At 36.1% G+C, this 9388-nt stretch overlaps 3 protein-coding genes across 3 annotated transcripts; 2 read left to right on the top strand and 1 right to left on the bottom strand.

Moving 5' to 3' along the window:
• Positions 1 to 288: 288 nt before the first annotated feature.
• On the top strand, positions 289 to 1000 carry LOC133812760 (uncharacterized). Its single transcript, XM_062246576.1, has one exon. It carries the CDS (start codon positions 316 to 318, stop codon positions 850 to 852), a length of 537 nt encoding a protein of 178 aa, XP_062102560.1. The 5' UTR covers positions 289 to 315; the 3' UTR covers positions 853 to 1000.
• Positions 1001 to 1202: 202 nt separating this feature from the next.
• LOC133812759 (uncharacterized) lies at positions 1203 to 4462 on the bottom strand. The gene is made up of 7 exons (XM_062246575.1): positions 4048 to 4462; positions 2860 to 3260; positions 2731 to 2758; positions 2536 to 2609; positions 2266 to 2438; positions 2064 to 2144; positions 1203 to 1693 (listed from the first exon to the last, which is right to left on the bottom strand). The coding sequence occupies exons 1-7, from the start codon at positions 4211 to 4213 to the stop codon at positions 1645 to 1647; spliced, it is 972 nt and encodes a 323-aa protein (XP_062102559.1). The 5' UTR covers positions 4214 to 4462; the 3' UTR covers positions 1203 to 1644.
• A 2157-nt stretch (positions 4463 to 6619) lies between these two features.
• LOC133782213 (endoglucanase 2-like) lies at positions 6620 to 9157 on the top strand. Its single transcript, XM_062221441.1, has 6 exons — positions 6620 to 6961; positions 7043 to 7326; positions 7460 to 7897; positions 8044 to 8191; positions 8298 to 8464; positions 8797 to 9157. The coding sequence occupies exons 1-6, from the start codon at positions 6733 to 6735 to the stop codon at positions 9127 to 9129; spliced, it is 1599 nt and encodes a 532-aa protein (XP_062077425.1). The 5' UTR covers positions 6620 to 6732; the 3' UTR covers positions 9130 to 9157.
• Positions 9158 to 9388: the final 231 nt, after the last annotated feature.

The raw sequence follows: 9388 nt of genomic DNA, 5'->3' as shown, positions 1-9388 counted from the left end.
TTTTCGTAATTATAAAATTAAAAAAATCGTATTTTTTAAAATTTGAATGTATATTTTTAAAAAATAAATTACAACGGTAAACTAGTAAAAAAATCTCTTTTGTATATAAGCACAGTAGAGTATAAAGGGCCGACTCTTCTATATTGAGGCCCAATAGAGTCTAACTGCTAACTTAACGGAAGAATTGAAAATAGAAGCGAAAGGATTTCCAGGTCCGTTACCGTTAATAACTAACCGTCAAAGAAGAGAAGATGAACAAAAACCGAAGAAAAAGGATAGAGCGAAATCCAACCATTCATCTCCACTCACTCAACAATGGAGGCCAAACTCCTCAATTCTCTCACCCGAGCTCCGCCATTACCGACCACCTTATCTCTCCCAAACCACCGATTATTCTCACATCTCACTCGCCGGACACTCAAATTCAGTCCCATCCATGCCTCCAGCTCCGACGACACCAGTCCGGCGAGCGACCGCGCACCGTCGCAGAGCTCGCAAATAACACCGCCTCCGGAAACCGTCGAGGTGAGATTCCGAAGGCGATCGTCGAGAAGGCAGTTGAAGAAGCTGCGCGAGGAAGGTGGTGACGAAGAGAGGTTTGGAAAGGCGGCGACGAAGACGAAGCCTGCTCCTCCGGTGAAGAAGTGGGAAGAGATGAGCTTTGCGGAGAAGGCGTGGGAGCTCTACGTTGGAGAGAAAGGAGCGTTGTTCTGGCTAAACAAGTTTGCTTACGCTTCGATCTTCATCGTCATCGGAGGATGGATTCTGTTCCGGTTTGTTGGACCGTCGCTCAATCTTTACCAGTTGGATTCTGCTCCTCTTTCTCCTGGTAACTTGTTCAAGGGATCTTGATGATCACCATTGATGATAATCTCAGGGTCTCGATCCTTGTGGATCTTTTTCTTGAATCTGATACGAAGATTATGAACTCGGTTAACTCGTGTAAACTCACTTACTGTGTTGTTCTCTTCAACTTATATCAGATTTCATTAACGTTTCACACACTTGTATTTATACCAAAAGTTACAATCAAACCAAATTGGTAAATTTGCAATTCTTTATGAGCTTCGTATATAATGAGTAATGACAATTGCTAAGGAACAACATCATTATACAATACAATATCGAATTCTACTTATTTAAATTTAATAAAAATTATAGAATATTACTAAACAATTAATGTATTATTGTACCTCTTAAAATACCAAATAGCAACTCTCATATATAATTTATGAACACTTTCAATTCCACACACAGAGACTTACTTGTTAGCCTTTGACAAATGAAAAATAATACACACCCACGCTTTTAATATCACATTGTAAATTATAATAAATATTTTTTGAAAATAGATTTCGCCCCTTTGACCTACAATATTTGGGGACAAGAAAACTATGGATCGTAAAATCTCAAACCACACCACATTTCTGACCATTTGAGCTGCGCCGAGGCGCAAATTACAATAAACTTACTGAATGTTTGATGAAATCTTATGGCGGCTTAAAATTGGAGATGACATTGCTCCCTAATTCTAGGACTATTTCATTGGGATCATTACATAGCTTCTACTTATCTTATTATCACAGTTCACACCAATTATACAATCTACGAGGGGGCAGGGGCGGGGGCGGGGTCGGGGTGGAGTTAACTGGCATCGACGGGCTGCGAAACTCCATCTCTTTCGGTTTGGCATCTGCATAAGACAAGGTATCAAAGAGTCGATAATGATCCAAGATTGATGCATGGCAGCCATTGATAGCAAACATTTGGAGTGAAAATATTGCCATCATGTTACCAAATAAAGCATACATTTATGATGAGTTAACAACCATTGACATATTTATAGAAGAGAGAATTGAACTGATTTTGTGATATTGATGTATTGATATGTATAGATTCAGCAATGATTATCAGATGATCACAGCCATACAAAAAGTGACTAGCTAATGCACAACAGAATGAGCACAATCAATCTTCAGAATGAAGTAAACAATAAGTTTAAGTGGCAATCAAAGTCTTGAAGAAAACGTAGATACTAAGTAGTAAGTAGTACTACTACTAACCTATTGCATTGTGATCGAGATGCATAATTATGATTGTTGCAACTTTTGCACATCCAATCGCCTTCTCGCCATTGCTTTGCACTGCCATGAAAATAATAGTAATGAAGCCATCATTATGAAGCAACCCTTTTACCTAATTTGAGTCCAAGATTTATGGGATGTATATGTAAATGGTAAAAGCGATAACTGAATCCGAACTTACCCTTTACCAAGTAGTGTAGGAGCAGTTGCTTGGTGCGGCAAGTGCATAGGAACTTGCAAACTTGAAGCCACATCAAAATTTACATTGGGATAGGAAGTGTATGCTATAGGATTTGAGTCACCAATAGCACCCACCAGAGGCTCGAAACCTGGGAATCGAAGTTGGCCGTGTGTCTGCAATCCAGTGTAAATGAATTAGAAAAAAATAAGATTTGTATGGCATCATTAATGTTAATTAGAATTAATATAATAGGAGTGGTAAAGTCCTCACAAGTCCTATGTTTAACCTCTTGTTGTCCCAGTCATGCACAAACTCCTCAGAAGCTAAGCGCTTTGTTCCAAGTGCTGTATAATTACAAAAGAGAGGTGAAAGTTAATACAGAAAACTAGTCATTCATAGCATTTAATTATCTCTAAGCAGTAAATAATGAGACTGAAAACACTAATGACTTGTCAAGGAACAAACCTGGTGGAAAAGCATTGCATTTTTTGCACTGCAATAAAACCAAAACTACTTTAGATAGCTAAGATAATGACTTGTCAAAATGAAGGAGAAGACTTTTAGAAACAAGAATACCAGGCAGCATCACCACACCTGTGCACGGGAAGAGTAATTATGGAAACCACAGCTACATAACCAATCACCATTGCGCCATCCTTTGGGAACTGAAAGAAGCTGATTCGTAGGATTTGCATATGGAATTCCAGAATTAGGATTTCCACCAAAGGGCCAAGTACTAGCTGGCTGAACTCCAAACTTGTCAGGCCCTGCTACAGGCCAGCTAGAGGCCAGAGGAAGAGACTGTTGAAAAGCACCATTTCCTATTAATCCAACATTCATTTTTTGCTCTGCTCCTCCTTGGACCCTGGCAAAATAATGCGAATAAGTTGGGAGAGAAGCTCCAGGCATTGCAATCGCTGGCATTGCTGCTACCTCCTTTGGTTGCCCGCACTTTTTGCACTTTTCTCTTGATGCATAATTGTTGTTAGTGCAACCTATTGATCCATTGCCATGCAAACCCAACCCAGAATGCAGCCAGGAAGAAGGAAAGGAAGCCCAAGTACACGCATTACGCACACCAACCAGTCCATCCCAACCAAAACACAATACAAAAAACACAAACCACTCAACCTAATTGATAGCAAGTTCCTAAACTCAACAATTGAATTCATATGAATGGGCAACTTGTAGCATTATATAATGCCTTCTTTCACTTAATTGTAAATAGAAAATCAAAACCAACAACAAGCAACAAAGGAAACAAGAGAAATATTTATATAAAGGTATATATGTAAAAAAAATTATGATCGAGCTTCTTGCGTAATAGTGCAATAATAATTCTGACCAATAAATCAATAGGATGCTAAGGAAAAATAGCACAAGTGAAACTATACTTCCATAGCATTTGAGTTGTTCATCTAGTAAACATAACCCAAAAAAATAGAATGGTGATGGTAACATCTCAAGTAAAAAATCTATTATCTAACCAGTTTAGCTTTCATACAAAACATGTACAAACCATCAAGCAAAACTTGATTCAGCACATCTCATATTCTAAACAGCAAAGAACTAAGTAGTTACTAACTCAACATAGCATCACACGTGAACCCATACAAAAAGGGAAGAAAAAAAAATCCCCTGTTTGGACACCGAGAAAATGCCACCAACTCTAAATTCAGGGCAAAGAAATCCAACAAATTTAAATAACAAACACCCAAAAAAAAAATCAATGAATACATAAAACCCAGATAGAGAAAAAGGAAAAGTACGGTAATGACTAACCGGAGCAGATCCAATCGCCGATTCGAGGGAGCCATTTGGAATCAGCCGGGGTCTTATTATCGACGAGAATACGAGGCTGCTTACACCTATTGCAGAAAGACCTGAAAGCGTAGTTCCTGTTCCGGCATCCGCTACATTCCCAGTCCCCTTCTCTCCCTTCTCCCATTTTTTTATCAGCTGATTCTACTTTTTCGCAAAATATATATATCTATTGATCTATATATGTATATAGTCGGCCGTACCTAACGAGCACGGCTAGAGAGAGAAGTTCAAGTGCCCTATTTGCGTAGTAGCATCCACCGGAGAAGTTGTTGCTGCCGAGCTCAGGTTATGACTCCGGTGACGTTGAAGGGAGGGAGAAGAGGAGGGTTTCGAAGGCAATACTTGTATGGTTTTACCCCAGTCTTCTAATTGGTTGAAATTCTTGGAAAACGTCAATTTCCTATTAAACGCCACCATTTTATAAAAACGACAATATAATTGGAAAACGACAATTTTATAAAACGACAAATATTGTCGAAAGCGATAATTTATTCAAAACGATAATATTTTATAAAAACGACAAGTATATTAGAAAACGATATTATTTTATAAAAACGACAATATTCTAGGAAACAATAATATCATTGGAAAACGACATTTCTCGTGAAAACGGCAATAATTCATTATTAAAACTGACAATATTATCCACATTTTTATGAATACGAGAAAATTCTCATAAACGACAACTTTATTTCAAAAATGCATTTTTTTAGAGCTTTCAAAATATTTACTCCAAACACTACTTTATCTATTTTACTTATTTTTACTTTACATCATACATCAATTTTTCTATACCTTTTCAATATTATATTTTAAATATATTTTATTAATTTTTAATAATTTCTTTAACTCTTAATAATTAATATCATTATTTTTTTAATATTTATAATATTTATCTATATTTTATTAAACCATTAATATTGTAATATTATCATAATATAAAATATTTATATATATTACATAAAGTATATGCAATTGGTAGTCAAATTAAATTAAAAAATAATAATATATTAGAAATTATTTTTTAATGTGTCCTATTCATATAGAGAAATATATAATATATTTGTATATATGAAAAAAAACATATAATATATATTTATATATATCCAAATATATGGAGAGAGATAAAGAAAGAAAGAGAGTGAGTGAGTGAATAATAAATATGTAATCTATATATATATATGGTGAAATAAAGAAAAAAATATTAATATATTTTTTAAGGAGCTTAAATTTTGGCTATACGTGGAGATGTACTATTTATGAGGTACTAATGATATGTGCACACACAAATTATACCAAAACATTATATACACTAATGTGCACGTCCGGCCCTGGCAATAGGCGGGCTAGGCCCGTGCCTAGGGCCCATCCCTACCAGGGCCCATTTTTTAAAATGATTAAATATTAATTTTATTTTATTTAAAATTACATAAAAAAATTACATATACAAAATGACCCATTTTTTTCAAATTTATTAAAACCGTTTTAGACCCATTTTTTTTCAGGGCCGGCTCTGCTTATGTGGTAACTTTTTTCAACCAGTCATATCTATTTAAAATGGATCCCACTAAGTAAAAATGACTTATTATATAAATGTGTGTAATATTTGAGTGTAATTTGTGTGTGCACATATCATTACTCAATATATTAAAGTATTATAGCTCATCCAATAAATATGCATTTTAAGAGTTCTGAGCTATATTTTAACTAAATAACTATTATAACTCTTTTTATTTAGAACAAAAATCGCATTTTATTGAAAATTTGTATTTTTGGTTGGAAATGGACTTTGCAGAGTATAACGGGATTGAATCAAACAAAGCTTACCCATACAAATACAAGAAGAGAATAAACTAAGTTTACTAACTATTTAGGAATTGAGAGGTGTGTTTAACTTCAAAAGATCCACTTATAAATTTGATCAAATTTAATAATAATAATAATAATAATAATTAGTAAGTGAGACCTCAATGACAGTAGCATAAAATGACGATAATTACAATGCAAATGCTTTTACTTTAGAAAAAAAAAATCAAAACTTTGTTAAAAATGTAAAACATTTATTTATTTAATTTTCTCTGCTAATAAATAAATCAAAGGTAAAAAAATGGGTGATCAATATAAACGACATGCAAATGACGGCACGTGGCAACATCTGAACGGTATACGACCCAATCCTTGATCAAGTTAAAAAGAGAAAACTCCAAATAGCACAACTATTTCTTCTACAACCGGGTTTAGTAGAAACGACAAACCAGATCTGCCGTTTCGTCAAATTAGTAACTACTAAAACGACATTGACAGCCCATGACGATATAATTTCTTGGCCGTATTACGATCTTCCAATTTTACCCCTTTACAAGGCCGCAAACTCGTCGTAAAAACGATAAGGTATACAAGGGCATTCCTGTCATTGACTAACATTCCTAAGTTTTGGCTCCAAAATATTCCGATATCTAAACCAGTGTACTTTTTCAGTTGGAGTTTATGATTACTAAAATTTTCATAGAATTAAACTTTAACTATTTAACCAGGAACGAAACGAAGGTGTTTGTTGAAATGTGTCAGAGAACTTTGCGTTCGAAACTTTTCATTCGGTGCATGAAATTCGTATGAGATATAGCAAAACTCGGGACAAACGTAATGGGTATGGAAGCTCAGAAGGAGGACCAAACCAAGTCCAAGGGCTGGCTATGGTGGCTACTGGTGCTGGTGCTAGCAGCTATGGTGTTCGCGGCGGCTGCGCTCACTCTTCTGGATAATTTCAAACACTCCAAGCCAAGTGGCGGCGTACCGGATCACCCGGGTCCAATCGTTACCGAATATGCAAACGCTCTTGAAATGGCTATGCAATTCTTCGATATTCAAAAATGTAAGTAAAGATATACATAATACACACACAGCACTAACATTACCTTTAATTTTTTTTAACGTTTGAGTAATGTTTTTGTAGCTGGTAAGCTTGAGAATAACAGGATTTGGTGGAGAGGTGATTCAGGGCTACAAGATGGGAGTGAGGAGGATTTGGATTTGTCTAAGGGAATGTACGATGCTGGTGATCTTGTTAAGTTTGGGTTCCCTATGGCTTTTACGGCAACGATTTTGTCTTGGGCTATTCTTGAATATGGGGACCAAATGAACTCGGTGAAGCAACTGGGTTATGCTCAAAACTCGCTTAAGTGGATCACTGATTACCTTATCAATGCTCATCCTTCTCCCAATGTGCTCTATATTCAGGTTTGTCATTAGCTTTTTCATCAAGGGAGACACTATAATTGGATAGAAGATTTTATGTTCAGAAATCAGTTCCATCACTGTTCATGAGAAAAGATAACGCTAATTTTAGTGTTCTTTTTTATGTATGGTAAAGGTAGGTGATCCTAGATTGGACCACAAGTGTTGGCAAAGACCGGAAGCCATGACAGAGAAAAGACCCATCATACAAATCAACACATCTTTCCAAGGAACAGAAGTTGCAGCAGAAACTGCAGCAGCTATGGCATCAGCTTCTCTTGTTTTCAAGAAAATTAACTCGTCTTACTCTAACCTGCTTCTCATGCATGCCCAGCAGCTCTTTACTTTTGCTGATACTTATCGAGGTTCATACAGTGTGAGCATCCCCCAAGTGCAGGAGTTCTACAACTCAACGGGTTATGGCGACGAGCTATTGTGGGCGGCAGCCTGGTTATACCATGCAACTAGAGACGAGTCATATCTCAGTTATGTAACTGAACTAAATGGGCAAGCATTTGCTAATTGGGGAAGTTCAAGTTGGTTTAGCTGGGATGATAAGCATGCTGGAACTCAGGTGCTCTTTGTTTGTTTGATTGATTCTTATTATATGTGTTGGATTGGGATTGTGGTTGAGAAAAGAGTGGAATTGGTTATTGTTTATGGCTTAATCATATGAAAGTAAAAGGTGTTTATGGTTAAGAATATTGCATTTTGGAGCAGGTTCTGCTGTCCAGAATCAGTTTTTTTGGTGCTAAAGGAATCTCAGTTGCAGAGAACATTAATCTCCAGATGTACAGAAAGACTGCAGAAATAGTCATGTGTGGACTTCTACCTGATTCACCAACATCCACATCCAGCAGAACAGAAAGTAAGGTTCTTTTTATGTTGATAAATAACTAATCCTCCTTCTCTAAGATAAAGTAAATGATCAAGGCATCTCAATAGGGCCAAGTTAATTTAGTACTTTGATGCAGATGGTTTGATTTGGGTGATAGAGTGGCATTGTCTACAACACTCCATGGCTTCTGCATTCCTAGCTGTGCTTTACAGTGATTACATGCTCACATCCCAGACAGAAACGCTCTATTGTGATGGCAAATCATTCAAGCCAGAAGATCTCCGCAAATTTGCCATGTCACAGGTACAACACAATAGAGTATAATGTTCCACATATTGATCGTTTATAATGATTTTGGGATGAAATCCGATGATTCTTACCAACATGGCATCAAGAGCTTTATAGTCCTAGCATTGATTATCCGATCTAAATTGATCCAAATAGTTAATGAACTGGTTTTAAGATAAAACCATGATTCTTAACATGGTTATCAAGAACCTTATAGTCTTCACAGGTATTATCCGATCCAAACCGGTTCAAATAGTGAACTGATTCATTGGCAATGAGCTGCAGCTGCTGCTATACTCATATAATTTATGTTTATTGTGATGATAAGTGCAATCAAATCCTTTCAGGTAGATTATGTGTTGGGCCAAAATCCCATGGAGATGAGCTATCTTGTTGGATATGGTAGTAGCTACCCTCAATATGTCCATCACAGGGGGTCTTCAATTCCAGTTGATGCAAAAACTGGATGCAAAGATGGCTTTGAATGGCTATACTCACCAAAACCCAATCCAAATGCAGCTGTTGGTGCACTTGTTGGTGGACCTTTTTTCAATGAGACATATATTGATGTTAGGAACAATTCCATGCAAACTGAACCAAGCACTTACAACAATGCTCTCCTTGTGGCCCTTCTCTCTGGATTGGTTACCAGTTCTTCTGTGGTTCAATCTTTTTCATAGAAGGCCCTTTGTTTTTTCATAACTGTAATATTCGTTCTTTTTCCGATTTAGTTCTATACTGTAAATATGTGTTCAACCTTACAATCTATAAAATGAAATTAATATGTATATATATATATATATAAATTAAGGTAATTTCTCATAAAGGTCTAAGCCCTACCGGTGGGACTCTCAGTGTTCTCGACTTTTGAAACAGATTTCGGCGTAATTTTTTTTATGATCGTGTATATTGTAGCTATTTAGAGCATCATCACGATTT

This window comes from Humulus lupulus, chromosome 1, assembly GCF_963169125.1.
Source record: "Humulus lupulus chromosome 1, drHumLupu1.1, whole genome shotgun sequence".
In the NCBI taxonomy this organism is placed as follows: Eukaryota; Viridiplantae; Streptophyta; class Magnoliopsida; order Rosales; family Cannabaceae; genus Humulus; species Humulus lupulus.
This window is presented reverse-complemented; position numbering and strand designations above follow the sequence as displayed.

Bases quoted from the DNA above. Each gene is read 5' to 3' on its own strand.
- LOC133782213 (XM_062221441.1), top strand. From the start codon at position 6,733: ATGGGTATGGAAGCTCAGAAGGAGGACCAAACCAAGTCCAAGGGCTGG. The intron at 6,962-7,042 runs GTAAGTAAAGAT...ATGTTTTTGTAG, and splicing joins ATTCTTCGATATTCAAAAAT to CTGGTAAGCTTGAGAATAAC. The intron at 7,898-8,043 runs GTGCTCTTTGTT...ATTTTGGAGCAG, and splicing joins ATAAGCATGCTGGAACTCAG to GTTCTGCTGTCCAGAATCAG.
- LOC133812759 (XM_062246575.1), bottom strand. From the start codon at position 4,213: ATGGGAGAAGGGAGAGAAGGGGACTGGGAATGTAGCGGATGCCGGAAC. The intron at 2,759-2,859 runs GTGTGGTGATGC...GTTTTATTGCAG, and splicing joins ATTACTCTTCCCGTGCACAG to TGCAAAAAATGCAATGCTTT. The intron at 1,694-2,063 runs GTTAGTAGTAGT...TGTCTTATGCAG, and splicing joins TCTCGATCACAATGCAATAG to ATGCCAAACCGAAAGAGATG.
- LOC133812760 (XM_062246576.1), top strand. From the start codon at position 316: ATGGAGGCCAAACTCCTCAATTCTCTCACCCGAGCTCCGCCATTACCG.